General features: G+C 33.4%; 1 protein-coding gene across 9 annotated transcripts in view; it reads left to right on the top strand.

Moving 5' to 3' along the window:
- The window catches only part of NBEA (neurobeachin), a 506,029-nt gene that overhangs the window by 225,761 nt on the left and 264,863 nt on the right, over positions 1 to 15,405 (top strand). For all 9 annotated transcript variants that reach the window (XM_014965903.1, XM_014965897.1, XM_014965904.1 and 6 more), the window contains one exon: positions 9,947 to 10,008. In XM_014965903.1, coding sequence (XP_014821389.1) covers positions 9,947 to 10,008 — 62 coding nt within the window. The remainder of the gene's footprint in view (positions 1 to 9,946; positions 10,009 to 15,405) is intronic.

The following is a 15,405-nucleotide window of genomic DNA, read 5'->3' as shown; positions in this document are numbered from 1 at the left end:
TTATTATCCCAGCAATGTTTTCCAGAGAACTACCTAACTCTGATAAACTATTGGGTGCAAATAACATCTCTGTATCAGATTTTGCCCTGAAAGATGTATTTCTCATGAGACATACTCCAATAATCCTTTTCCGTGAGCTTTATGTCCAGGTTCTTTACAAAACTAATCTCATTAGAGCTGGTCGCAGTTTCTCGTTCTATATTCCTTAACTCTGTGTCTACTTATCACCTTCTCTTATGACCTGGACTGAAACCTTTTGATCAGTGATCAAGTTTAACAAAACTCCCTTACTTGTCCTGATGATTTAGAGGCACTTCTACAGTTCATTGTATTGGATATGGATGTGCTTATTTCCATGCCTTCAACGCATAAACAAAGCATATTACACAAAAACTCTTGAATAATTAACTTGAGAAACTGCTACACTTCAATCTTAAAAATATACCTATTTATAGAGCCCTTTGGTTTTGAGAAAAAAAAATGTTAACGATAGCATAAACATTGACGAACCATCAAGCTTCATTTATCTAGAAGTTAACAGACTCCCTACAGACCTGGCATTATTTTTTCAAGGACTAAAAGAATATATATTTACTGTGTTCAGTCTAACTTTGTGTTAAAATTTATCTTCTCCAAGAAAAGCCAAACCTACTAAACACATATTGTTTTATATCATGTCTTATTCTTCTCTGTTTGTATGTGGAATTTTATGATCCAATCTTTTTATACTAATAGTGCTGTTGTCTGTGGAGATTTTCTTGCAATGGGAAACCCTCATGCTGAAAGAACTTGTCAGACAATAGAGACAGTTGTGATATGTCAAATTAAGATGGCAAAGTGATGTCAAAGCAGGTCTAGGGAGAGCCCATAACAATGTTACTGTCAAGTAAATAAAGAAAACTGAAACACAAGAAATACAAGTTATTTCAAGAGATCTATGACTGTGGTACGGCTCTGTGTTTTGAGAGACACTGTTTTGGAATGATTACCATTTGTCAGTAGGACTTCAGGATAGCAGCAAGATCTGATGGCTGCCAACTAAGGTCAGCAAAGTTCAGTGTGGAAATGGAGATTTTTTTTTCCTTGTTATTAAATTCTCAGAAAACATTTAGCAACTAAACTAAATATTAGTTCCCCAACAGTTTGATCAACTAGACACAAAAATTAGCTGGTGGATTATGCTACTCAGGAGATCACACCTAGTTAAAATATTGGCCCTCTTGGTCTTAGAAATGTAGGAACCTGCATGAGTTCTGGGAGGTTTTGTTGTACTTCCTATTTGTAGCTGCACTGGTTCATTCACTGATGTCTCAGTTTGGCCCCAAGGTTGCCACAGAGAAGAAATGTAAGGAAGTAAGGAGGACCAGTAAAGAGTAAGTGGTTTTACTGCAGTGCAGCCTATCCTTTTCTCTCCTTCCCTTTTTGTAATTCACCATTCGCACATTTCAGTTGTGTCACGCCATAATGATAATGTTCCTCCTAATAATAGGAAAGAATGTAACAAAGAACTGTAAGGTAGCAGTAGATAGAAGGGAACAGAAGTCATTCCCTGTGCTTGAAAGAAGAGGAGAGAAACAAAAAAGAAAAAGTAAGCACAGAAAATAGGGCATCAAATAGGAATAAGTTATAGACTGAAGCTAGGTAAAAGTTGATAAATTTCAGGAAAAAAACCACAACCTTATACCTAAGGAAAAAATAACAGTGAGTAATACAGTTGAATTATATTCCTTGTTGCATTTTCAGGGGAAGTATGATATTCTAGATACTGTAATTTGGGATCATACTTGTGATCCATTTTGTCCAGGATGTAGCTTTTGACAGCTTTAGAAAGAATTTATAAAAGGTTCTTCAGATGAAGCAAAAGCATAATAGATGGAGTGAAGGTATAAACATTTGCTTGTGTTGGTGAGTGAAATTAGTGTTCTGATTCCTGCCTGTATACTTCTTTGAAAGTAATTCATTGTTGAAGTAGTTCTTCCGAAGTGCATTTCCTGTGACGTTGATTTGAGAGTAGATGAAGGACTGAGCAAAAAGAGAAAAGAGGGGTGAGTGTTTCTTCATTTAAATAAGAAAATTGTGAGGGATCAGTAGAACATAAAATCTCAGGATGTTTTTTTTTTTCCCAGATCTATTGAATATGTGGCAACTTTTTGGTATTGGCTGTTTTAGTTTAGTAATTTTTTCTACAAATTTAATCACAAAAATAGCAACTTGATCAGGAAAGGAATGGCATCTTGAGAGAATATTACATGACAAAACTTGAAAAACCTTTAAATTTTCACATTTAAATTTAATTTTTAAATGGCTTTTTCTGTTATTTTTTTTCTTACTCCTTCCATTGAATTAAAATGTCCAAGGCAGCAGCTGTGGCAGGGATTTAGCCACAACTTTGAGCCACTTATTTGAGTAATATCACAGGATAAGGGGAAAATCAGAAGACTTGCAGGATCATATTTTAATTTTCACAGTGGACTGTTGGGTATTGGTGAAAAAAGTGGAATGTTTTTCATTGACATTCTTTCTGGATAAATAAGGGGTTTGGGTTTTCTAGAACCTCTGACTAAGTGTAGTTTGTTTTTTAGTTCTTCCAGGCTTTCACCATAATAAATGTTTATAAATTACTCAAGTCTACATGAAACTGAAGTAGACTTCAACAGAAAAATAATAGTTCAATTTTTTAGACATTTTCAAGATTAGAGGTGTTTTAATGTGATTAGCTGCAATTCAGTATGATCCCTGGTTTGGTTGTTTTGATCCATTTTCTGGAAGGGGACTTCAAAAGAAAAGGAAACACATTACATTTCCAAATAAAATCCTAGTATATAATAAGTATCATAGTGTTAAAAAAAAATCTGATTCACTTAGACTTAACAGGAAATTGTTTTCTTATAACTAAAAATTGTTTTGTATCTTTTATGTGAAAAAAAAAAATTGTTATTCATCCTAATTAGAACAATTTCTCAGTTGATATATGATAGATTGATATAAATTATAAATCTGTCCTGGAATAGCAATTGGATAAGCATATTCATTTGCTACTTCACAATAATTGTTTGAAGAGAGATCTATCCGATGAGATATTATTTTAAGAGAAGGACAGAGAAACACAAATGCATATATTGAGTAAGTCCCAATGGTCTCTTGGCCAAGGAAAACTTTAGCACATGTGCTAAATGAAAAACTAGATCAGTTTGGAAAATTTTCAGTGAGATCTTTAAACTGAACAGTGGTAGTGGATTTTATTTTATAGCTAAAGTGATCTCCTTCTCTGATGAATGATAAGTTGTGCATCACATTAATGCTATTGGAAAATTAACAAAAATTCCATATATTGGTATAAGGAATAGACTCTTCAGAGTAATGTGGCACCAGCATCAGTTTTGTCAATATCATTACAGCTTATGGGATCACAGTATGAAAGTGTGTAATTTCAAAAAGCAAATCATGTATACATTGTAATAAATCCGCTCTCTGTGGGTATGCTCTCAAGGGTTTTTACCATTCTGTGATTCCATCTGGATATTTTATAGCCCTCATTTAGATTCCTTTTTAGTAACTGCAGTGGTGAAGAAGTATAGGTTTTCTTACTTTAATAAAATAATTCAAGAAACCATTACATAGCATTCTTATTCTTTTAAATATTATCCTAGTATTAAGATCTGTTTTATTTTACAAATTTGACTTAAAGGGACAAACTGTTTGAGTTGGGTTTGAATAGATTAAAATCTATTTTTTATGTTGACCTGTCAGTGTTCATTTGAGGTGTTTATCTTAAGAGATGAGTTCTAAAGATTTCTGATAATATTTTCAAGGAATTTCATTTGATAACCTGAATGATACCTTTTCCTAGATTTTCAGGTACCAGATGTAAAAAATATTACATGTGCTGTGCAGTGCCTTCCTCCATAACAAAAAATCTTATAAGAAGTTTAACTCTCTTTATCACCTACAACAACACTGAATCAAGTTCACATTCATCCTGTTTTTCTGTGTTACTCTCTCGCTCTGTAAAGGGGATCTGCCCATACAAAGGATGGTCAGGATAGTCCCTAGAGTTGGTAGTAATGTTGTCTTCTGCCATGCAAAGCTGCTGAAAGGAATTGTTAAATCCATAACCCTGCCTTTGTCATTTTAGGAGTATACGTTCTTTGGAATAGTAACTCCTTTAATCTAGTAAAAATGGAGTTGTAATTATTTTGCAACATGGCTGTGATTTCCATCTGCAGACTTTCTGCAATTTCTGAGTATTTGCCAGCCTTTGCTTTTCATAAATTAAGACCATTAGTGTAATTTAAATGTCTACAAAACATGTGACATATGTATGGTTCTAAAACCAATTTTGAGTGTAATCTTGCAAAACGTTACATTCTGTTTAATACACATCTTGCTTATTTTTTTTCCTAATAACTGCTTTGGTTGGAATAAGAACATCTGTCATTTCAGTTATTAGTTTTATGTACTTAGTATTTACTTTCAAACTTTTCATATATCTTTAATTTTCCTTTCACACTATCTCTTTTCAGTGCTGTAGTGAACTCAGCAGCATTAAAACCATCAATTCGAATCTAAGTTTCTCTGAATGACAACATATGGCAGAGAGGGAATAATGTAATTTAAATTATCCAAGTAATTTTATTATTGGTCAAGAAAGAAACCCTAAGTTTACTTCTTTGATTCTGAGTTGGATTTAGCAAAAAAAAATCAAGAAAACATATGCCATAAGATTTTGCTGGCAGAAGAAAGACATATTGCAAGAACAAAGAAACTTGAAGGAAAACTTGTATTTCCAACCATTGTATCACCATCACTTTTTTCCTAGTACAATCAGAGTCAAAACATGCCTTAGTTTCTGTCACCAGCATGAACTGTCCTTGAAAATTTGTTGTGCCATTCCTAACAAATGTTGAACAGAGTATAGCAGAATGGTCTGTCAAAAATGGAGACACAATTTGTGAGTGGTGGAAAACTCCTCCTCTGTCTCTTGGCACAGAAGTCAGTGAGGATTATGGGAAGAGATACCACAATATGAGTTACCAGTAGTTATGGGGAACAATTTGAAACAGAACATGGAAAAGTATATCAGTAGGAAATGGAAAATAGCTGACCTTACAAAAATACAAGTTAAAAAGGAGAATTCAAGTATTTTCTGATATTTTTTCCATCTAGTTTTAGGTCCTCGTGCTCATTTTTAAGTACATTTTATGCACTTTTCTTACATTAATAAAATAAGGCATATAATAACGTCTTCATTTTGTCATAAGTATTTGTTTCTGTATGAAGCTCCTGTAGTTTTGATGACATGCTGTACTGCAGGAGTAATAAAGGCCAAGTTTTCTCTGTGAACTAGGCTAAATGGATTAAACTTCCTCAAGCTTTTTATGTAGCCATACCTGAGACTTTCCGATAAGTAAAAACTATAATTGAGTGAAAGATTTCTTCAGGCTCTAAAGTATACTTAATTGCATCTTTTTTTCTGAGTTCAACATAAGATATAAAAACATTTAACTTTTGTTTTTGCTAATATTAGAATTGATTCCAGCTCCTATAGGGGTTTAAGTTGACACAAAGTAAAATCACTAAAAGAAACTGCAGGCAAACCTTGATAAAGACCAGATGAAATTGTGGTGGTATTCAGTTAGACTCATACACACATTGTATTAATAATAATAAAAAGAAGTTCAAAACCGTGATCTTATTTCATAAGGATTTTTTTTTAAATTGATTTTATCAGCCTATGTTAGATTTCTTCAAAATAGAAATTCACACTGACTAGTTCAGCATGGTAACTTCGAGGTTTTGAACTCATGACTTCATTAATGCCACAGGCATGTCTAAAATAGTATAGTTGAAATTAATCTTTTTTTAGACATTAATAAGTCATAGTGAAAAGAAATAATTAGCATATCTTTGGGCCAACAGAAGAACATTGAAGAAGAAGTCAAGTAAACCAGAGCATTTCAAGTTAATTGCCAGGCATACATCATTTATTCCAGATTAGCTAAGGTCATGCACTTGATGCTCCCAGTTTTTGCATCCATATATGTGGTCATTGTTGCCATCAAATTGCTGAATTTTGATGGCTATATTTAATGGACTGAGAATAGACCATGAAGAAAAGTACTAAGAACAGCAAATATAAAAAGCACGTACTCCATTCAGTTGAACAATGACCTTTTTAACCTTGCTGTATGCAGGAAATATCCACTTGTATTTTAGTAATTGCATTAGCTTCCTTAATGGCATTTGATACAGATGGTATAGGAAGAACTTATCTGCAGCTGAAGAATGCAGGCAACAGTTTTAGTTTGAATTGCGAATACTTTTTCTTATTGGTGTTAAGTGGTGGGAAAGAGAGCTGAAAAATAAATTCATGTGCTCTCCTCAATCAGAGAAGCCATTATTTTTCAAAGCTTGATATAGTTTTTGTTTCTCATTATATTAAAACTAATAGAATTTTGCACATTCTAAAATCTCTGTGAAATACTGCAAAACTATAAAGAGAAAGAATAAATGAAGTTGTTGGTGCATTTGGGGCTTAGGAAATTGATCTTTATTCTGATTCATGCTACAAATGGTATTCTGTTAAGATTCCTCAGCCAGTTTGTGCCTTTTCTTCTGTCTGTAAAATGGGAGCAGAACATTTTCTTCCTCTTTTTTTTTTTTTTTTTCTGTTAGAATACACACTGTCTGTTGAAGGAGATTATTTTAGTGTCTGTACTAAGCCAAAAGCTGTGAGGCAACTCACACAAGCTCGACTTCTTAGAACAGAGGATCACACAAATTTAAAACCCAAAAGATTATTAAAATTATTTTTTCTGGTCTGTGTAGGATAAGTTCAGCAGGACAGGGATGATGATTCTTCCTTAACTTCTTTTGATTATGTGGGATCTTCATAAACCAGAGATTGCATTGTGACAGTTTTTCCACATAGGCAGAAATGGATCTTCCTCCATTTGGTCTGATCTGTTTTTTTCATTCTCCACTATTGACTCCACATCAGCTCTGACAGTAAACTTGGAAGATTAATTATGTTTCGCGTAACAATAAAAAAGTCTGTATTTCTTTCAAATCTTTCCTGCTTAATCAGGAAAAAACAAAAATGGGAAGAAGCAGCAGGAACACAAAAACAGAGCCCTTGGCAGCTAGAAAGGAGGAAATGGAGCATATAATGGAGGACACACACTTTTCCATGTATGATTTGAGTGGAAGGAGTCCCTGAAGTGGGAGCTGGAGGCTGATAAGCAAGAAACTTATAATGTGAAATGGTGGCCCTGCTATGAATGTTTCGTTTTTGTATTCTGCTTTACTTCAAGGAATGTATGGTATAAATACTTAAAGGTGAACAGAAAGTATTTCTGTGCCTATTTCCTACTTCCTACCCATCAAAATGCATGGGATTCCCTATTTTCTATTATGGCTGCTCCTGTTCTTGCTTACTTATAGCAAGTGCTTCATACTTAATTTCTGCTGTAGACTAAGCTCTCTGCAAAGGGTATTCCTTGCATCCATCTTTGATACCATGAGCTTTTTTTATGAGGCTCTCCCTCTGTATTTTCACATGTGAAAAGTGCTACAGTCTCTAAAATAGTTATTTGTTTCTTTTTGACATGAAAACCAGCCTCTTCGAATGTCAAGTTTTGAATACTGCTGGTTATGAGAGGTGTTAATGGCTATTATCAATGGTTGTTTCATCAGCAGGCAATTAGAGAGCTGGTTACAACTAATGGATGTGCTGCCGTGCTAACCAGATGTCAGTTCTGTATCCTCCTCTTTCTTTTTCTTAGTATCACCAAAATTTGATTCTCCTTTCCAATGCTAGATTGGTACATCCAAGCTGGCACTTGATTAGATGTGATATACAAAAAGTTATCAAGTAATGTCCATAAAAATAGAAAAAAGATTGGATCAGATTATCATTTTACTCAACCCATAAAATCATCAACCTTTTGAAAATTATAGTATATAAACATTTGTATTATTGTAAACAGAAAATTTTTCACTAACATAATTATTACTTCCTTCAGAGAGTCCTGTTTTATTGTATATACAGCATTTGTGTCATTAAGACTCATCATTATTATCTGGATGATAATTGTGAGTACTTATCTTAGCCTTGTGCTGTTTTAGGCATGTTTATTTTGATCCATGCTCCAAACTTGCTTTCATATCCTTTGAAGCTACACCAACTATCTTTGAAAGTTAAAAACTTCTAATTTAATGAATTGAGCCAAGAAATATTCATTATGTGTTTCTCTTTAAAATTTATATTTTGCATTAAATTTTCTATTGTTTTTGGAAACCTGGTGAAGATACAAAGAAATTATTGCTGATGCATAAACATTCATTATATAATTTAATGGGTTTATTTTTTCATAACTCCGTATGATGGAGACATTTGTTCTTTTGATGTAAAATCAGGAGGTAAAGACGTACAAATTTAGAAGACCATAGCATGGGAATATGTTTCTAAGAGCATTATTTTGACTCGATTGTGTCCTAATACACTTGAGGTTTGATTTTGAAAGAAGCGAACATGTGACAGTAAAGATATTTTGTTTGGTTTTACAGACTGTGAGGCGGATTCATAATAAACCAGAGAATATTCTATTATTTAAAAAAAAAAAAAAAAAAAAAAAAAGATATGTCTGTGCTACCTGCATTGGCTTAACTGTAGAGTTCAGTCTTGTGTTTGGATTTTCTTTGTCAGCTTTCAAACAGTGGAGGTAGCCTGCAGGTGATAAGTATCCCATTAATCTTTCTGATCCTCTAGCACTTGAGCATGAGAATAGCTGATCAATTACAGCAATTGTCTCCCTAAATGAGCTTTGCACATCTGCCTCTTATTTCATTAGTTAACTGTCTGCCCATATATCTGATAGAATGGAATGCTAGTGGCTTCTTACAGCTTGTACTGTGTTACTGTACAATAAGGATGGGGTTGTTAGCAAAATGGGCACAAAAGGGTATTTATCCACTACTCGGAAATAAATATACGTGCTATTGTGTAGGAGTGCTTTTGTCTCTAATCGCTGTTTGTAGAAACCTACTTAAAGCACATCAGTTTGCTTTTCAGCTTCCTATTTAGTCCTTAGTTGTGAGCTTTATATTTGTATATTTATCATTTTTATGAAACAACCAAAGTGTTTCCATGCCCTAAACCAACATGTGTGGCCTATATAATTTTAGATGACAGAAGCTACCATATATAGTTTAGAGTAGAAGTGTAATTTCCTCCTTGTCTCTTTGCAATGCATCTTTTAAATACTTAGATATGATTTCCTTCTCTCAGAAAGTAAATTTGCATTTCCAAATAAGTATTTACAATAGTGGCAATGTTATTAGGTATTACAAAACAATGAGTAACAATTGCACTGCATATCTCAAAGTTTGTTTTAAGAAACACGAAGTACAAATTATGGGTTATAATTTTAATAAAAATAAGATTTCACATGAATGCCTCTTTCATTAATATTCAAGCTTTCAGTTACAGGAATATCAATTACCAGATGAAAATTAAAATAATTTCTAAGCAGAGGCCTTATTCTCTACCTGTTAGTATCTAATCAGGTTACTCTTAAGAATTTACATGATTTAGTTTTCATTTGAAAATAAGATTTTCATAAGATTGTTTCTTATCCTTATCATATATTAAATTGCTTGGGATTATTTATTTATTTATTTGTTTGTTCATTTAAATGATGAACTGAGCTGAATGCCAAAAAGACCTAATTTAAAAATGTTTTGTCCTGAACCTAGTATAAATTATTCCAGGTGATGCTTTGATGCTTTCTGAACATTTAAATGAGTTTGAATCTTAAATTCTCAGATAATTGTGATTGGAACTTGTTTCAGTAAACCTGATATCTTATGGAATTTCTGAAACCATGGAACTATAATAAATAAATATCACCAACATTTTAAATTCTTTTTTGACTATTTATTGCAGGTCTGGTTTGTATGAAGTCGAGTACTTCAGTGGTTGAACTTGTTATGCTGCTTTGTTCACAGGTAAGACCTTCTCTGGTTTTAATTGTATTAGTTTCTTTGCATAGTGCTGGATTACTGCCAGCCTAAGAATCATATCTTGCTCTTTGTTTCATTCTTCCATTACAGTGTAAGAAAACACAAATTAAACTTTTCTAGTAGCATATACATTGTGTATTTAATTTTTATTATACATTCCATAGTGTTGCTATAGTCACAGGGCGTACATTTGTTTTGAAAAGGGTGTGGATGTACATTATGCACTTTTTATGTGCATGAACTCTTTCAAGCCAGTTCTAATTTGGAATGCATAAATAGGATAGTGTTGTTATAATTCTATGTTAAAATCTATCTCTGTATTAGTAACTGTTTAAAACCTTATTTTGTGGTGTCTTTATTACTCTTAGTATATTCATGACATAATTTATTGTGTATTTTATATAGCTGTCAATACATAAAAAGCAGAGGAACATGGCTTAGGTAGTCGTCAGGAACTGTCAGAAGTAGAGCACTTCTGTTTAAAAAACGCTGCGGTTATTTATTTATTTTTTTGCATAGCAGTAATGGGTTTCTCAGAAAACTGAATCAATTAACATTTTGAATTGCTTTCACAAGTAAAATACTCAAAACTAAAATAATTCCTCATACTGTTTGGATTGTTTACATGTCAATTTTAATTTTATTTGTTTTGTCAGAAGTGTTATTGGTTAAATTCATATTTATAGCCTTTTACTTTAAATTGCGTTGTTGTAAGTTACCAACAGACATTTTAGAATTTTGCTTATTTTGTAAAATATGAGAAGAATATAATGGCCTGACAGATCCAAATAACTTCACAAGTTTTTACACTTCTCTAAAAGACTTATTAACAGCGTTTCATTTACCAAATTCCCCCCAGATTTACAATACCAGTTAAACTCAAACCAAGTTAATATATAAAATTCCTGGGTTAACTTGTTATATTATTACCAAGGAAAATGTCTGTAGTTTTACTTGAACATTCTGCTACACATTGAGAACATGCACAAAAAATATACTGAAAACAAATGAGTTTCTAATGGTAATTGCAATGAAAATCTACTTTTGAGGGATCTATCTGAAAATAATTAACATTTACAACTGGTTTTGGGGGAGGGGATTCCAACTTACCTGCTTTTTGCCAGTCCATAGGTTGTGTTTCTTCAGGCTTGTCTCATAAGGAAATCATTAAATCTTGTTTTCCCTTTTTTTTTTTTTTTCCTCTTCCTTTATGGTTCCCCCCCCTCTTTTATCCAGGGTGAATATTGGTTAGGGAAAAGTAAAACAAAAATACATCCCTGGCAGGAAACCTCAGTGGGGTTTGAACTTCAAACCTTCTCCAGCAGGGCACTTGAAAAATTTGTTACCTAATGGTGAAGTCCTTGGTTCCAAGAAAATTCCAAAAGATCCATTAAGGCTTTTGAGCCCTATGTTCTTGTCATACAACTTTTTTTTTTACTTTTTTTTTTTTTTTAGCAGCTTTTTGAAACCTTTTCTTGAGGGAAGGAATAACTTACAGTCCTTTCTTCTCAAGCCTTTCGTTTTACTGCAGTTCTCAGGAATAAAGTGGAATGTAGCATTAGGGTCTAGTGTCTTTGATGGCCTCATCATCTAATCATAGGTTTAACATTACTCATTTGCTGGCTCCAGGAATTCCTGCCATTAAGGGCCCTAGAGATGAAACTTTGCCTCAAATATTGATTGAAAGGAAGAGAGAGAAATTTAAGCTCTTTCTGCAATGCTTTTTCTTTAGACATCCCAGTAAAGCTATGTAACAAATGCAGCTAAATCAATTTGTTATTTTTATGACTATAATACCTGTTATCTATTATTTCAAAGTATTTGACTATTTTAAAAATAAGCTTCATTTTATACCTGAAATAATGTGAAAAGCCTAATCATTTTCAAGTTTGAACATTAATTCATTTTCTTCTATGTTTACTTGGGAGACCTATTTTCCATCTGCCCGATTACTTGGGAAAATTGCAAGGTTTTCATTGTTATACCCCATGTGATACTTCAAGGTTGTTTTCTTATCTTCTAAATAAAGAAAAGATTGTGCCCTGATGTCCATTTATTATTAAATACTTCAGAAGCTAATGCTGTATTGTTTGTCGGTGGAGTGATGTTAAATGTTTCTACAGGAATTGGTCAATAGGGGGCTGTAGTGGTGCAAATTGCATTTTCCTTCCCTCACCTTCCTAACTCCAAAAGTATGGCCTCTGTAAATTGCATCTGCACAGAATACTGTACTTATTCCTGTAGGTGCAGTCATGTCTGTAGTTCTATACTCTGCAGGAAAAAAAAAAAAAAAAAGTAGTTAATTTTTTTCTATTTACATTTTAAAATTCATTGTCAAAAGAAAAACTGAGAGAAATGCTATAAAAATACTTATGGCTAGAAGAAGAGAATGGCAGACATCGAACTATTGTAATCCACCCTATAGCTAATAGAACTTGGAATTAGTAGTTTAGGAGGTGTTGTACACAGCAAAAGAAGGAAAAAGGATTTTTTTTCATCTCTAAAGAAAAAAAACCAAACAGATAGTGCTACCTGAGCTTTTTCATATGATAAATTGGGTAATATGGACTGGAAAGACTATATAAAGTACTGCGGTTTTTAATAATCCTAATGTAACTAGGGCTTTTCTTCCTAACACGGGTAAATCCTTCATATTCAAATTGAATGACATTTTACAGATTATGTGGGGAAGTTTGAAATGTGTCACTCAAAAGATAGATGAGGATATTAAAAACCTTTGAAAAGTACAATTTTGTTTGTACAGAACAGAGTAACTTTAGACATTGAAAAGGAAAGGGAAATGCAAAGTTTGTTTTCCTTTCATTTGCTACAGCAAATTAGATGCTTTTATGCTCTTTATGTTGGAAATTCCATGTTAACGACTACAGATTAGCAAGGATGTCAGAATTTTTTTTCTTATCTGAGCTCCTGAATAAAATCAACATTGCCAGCAGCTCACGTCCAAGGTATGGTCTAAATTTACATGAAATATCACATTACAAATGTCTGAAGGTACATGTCATGGATAATTCAGTTCATATGGGCAGCCTTTTAGACTCTGAGGGATATGCAATCAGGCCTTTCCCCCAAAGGAATTTGGAGTTTCTGTGAAAAATACATTTTTTAAAGGAACTCCTGTAGGGATAGTGCATCATTTGTGGATTCGGAGAAGAACAAAAAGTTCTACTCTGTATTTTCAGAATCTCTCTTGTACTATAACTTGTTTCCCTGCACCCGTTTTATTTTCTCCTAGTATCACCTACTTCACAAGATTAAAATTTAGGTTAATTTGAAGGCTTTGTTTTCTTTATTTCTTATATAAACCAAATATATTTTTTTCTAGATAATTGATAATAAACATATAATGATTTTCACTTTTCATAAAACAGACATTTTCATTTGGACTCTAGTCTATTTTAACATGAAATGAATGAAGATGTGTTATGTTTGACAAGATCTGTGCTTGGTTAGCTGGTCTTTGTTCCCTTAGCGTAGTTAAGCATGTCACAGCTGTGTTGCTGTGAGTGGCAGATTTCTTCAATAAACCATACAATTTTTTTAAAAAAAATACATTAATTTTTACAGTGTAGTTCCTTCTTACATCAGATTTAGATTTCAATTACTTTTTTCTTATTCTTTCTTTTTTTTTCCCCCTTCACCAAAACACTACAATACTTTCTAATTACTTCCAGATCTGTTGCAAATTTTTCTCTTTGGGGATACAGCTTCTGCAGAAACTGAATGATGTTATCCCAAAGGAGTTCTATCTCACACCACTTGTATTTTTATGTATCTTATCTATTAACAGGGGAAATTTATTTACTTAAACAGAAAATAGTGTCTTAGTATTTAAGACATCTTGCTACTTGACCTGTTTAAAAATATAACTATTATAAATGATTACTTTAGGGAAAAATACTATGTCATTTGTGGATTGTAGAATATGTGTAGAATACCTGACAAATTTCAGGGCTTTGTAGTTTTCAATATATCATTCATTCTTTTGATTTCTTCTCTCCCCATGTTGGAAATTTGATCAAGATTGCAATTCAGGAGCCTCCAAAGGAAATGTCAAAACTAGAATGAAAATAATCTGCTTCTGAATCACTATGTTGAGAAAAAACACTTCTTTTAGATGCTATCCCTTATAAATAGGCTTTTATTAGAAAAACTGTATGAGGAGTAAGGAAAAGGATATGCATAACCAAGAAATTCTTTACTTAAAACTAGCAATTGAAATCCGTTAGGAGATTCTGAAATAAATGATAACACATGGTCCCTCTTATAATTAAGCTGTAAGTAGATTCTGTAAATTCAATGAAAAATTTTAGAGCCTTAAATAAGGCAAACTATACCAAGAGTATATCCATAACTGGACAAACTCTGGTATGTAATTAATGGGCAAACTTAACTTCAGCTAAGCTTTTCAAAGGTTGGTTAACAACTTGACCTTCATAAATGAGTTGGGTTTGTCTTCATTGTCTTATCTATTAACCTGGAAACTTAGAAGCTGCTTGGGCTGGATTCAGTCTGCCTCTCCATTATACAGACAGCCATTGAGTACATACTAAATAAAAAAAGATCTGTGAATGATGCTCTCCCATTCAGTACAGTCTGTAAAGCACTTTCCAGTGGTTTGACATATGTAAAATATAGTAGTTTTATGCTACTATATATACTATAGCAATCAAAACTATAAAGTGGCAAAATGGAGCTGTCGCGGATGGAGTGATTAACTTCACTAGTTAGAGTGAAGCAGAGAAATATTTATTAAGGTGAAACAGTGATTTAACAAAACCAGTAGTGTGATAAAACCAGTGGTAAATGCGATAGTGTTTACAAGATTCGATGTCAGGGTACACTCTATTATTTACTGCACAGAGGACAGGGTCAGACAGAACTGTCAGGGAGACCCTCCCGTTGAGTCACGAGGTTCAGAAAGGACCCCCTGGCTTTCTAAACTCCTTCTCAGAGAGGAGTCTGGGTGCGGCTGGATCCAATCCTAGTCCCAGACTTGGTTAACGGTTTATGTCTAAAGGATTATATATGCACAATTAATCCTTTACATTACTTAGATAAAAATTCAAAGCTTAGCATGCTATTAGTCACTTACCGAAACTCTGTTGCGGCAAGGATTCCCTCAACCTCGAGGAGTAGAACCAGGAATTTGTTGCGGCAAGAAATCTCTCAACCTCGAGGAGTAGAACCTTCAGTGAGCATCCTCACCAAAGGGGAGATCCTGGCGTGCAGCCCGCTGCCATACAGGAGAGCTCAAAGGGGCTCTTGGGCTGTCCACTATTTATACAGTAAGATAATTGACCTATAGTCATATTTTCATGGCAACAAAATTTCTAGGTCCCCACTCCAGACAGTATTTTGACT

The sequence above is a fragment of the Calidris pugnax genome, unplaced genomic scaffold (genome assembly GCF_001431845.1).
Source record: "Calidris pugnax isolate Ruff unplaced genomic scaffold, ASM143184v1 scaffold20, whole genome shotgun sequence".
Taxonomy (NCBI): domain Eukaryota; kingdom Metazoa; phylum Chordata; class Aves; order Charadriiformes; family Scolopacidae; genus Calidris; species Calidris pugnax.
This window is presented reverse-complemented; position numbering and strand designations above follow the sequence as displayed.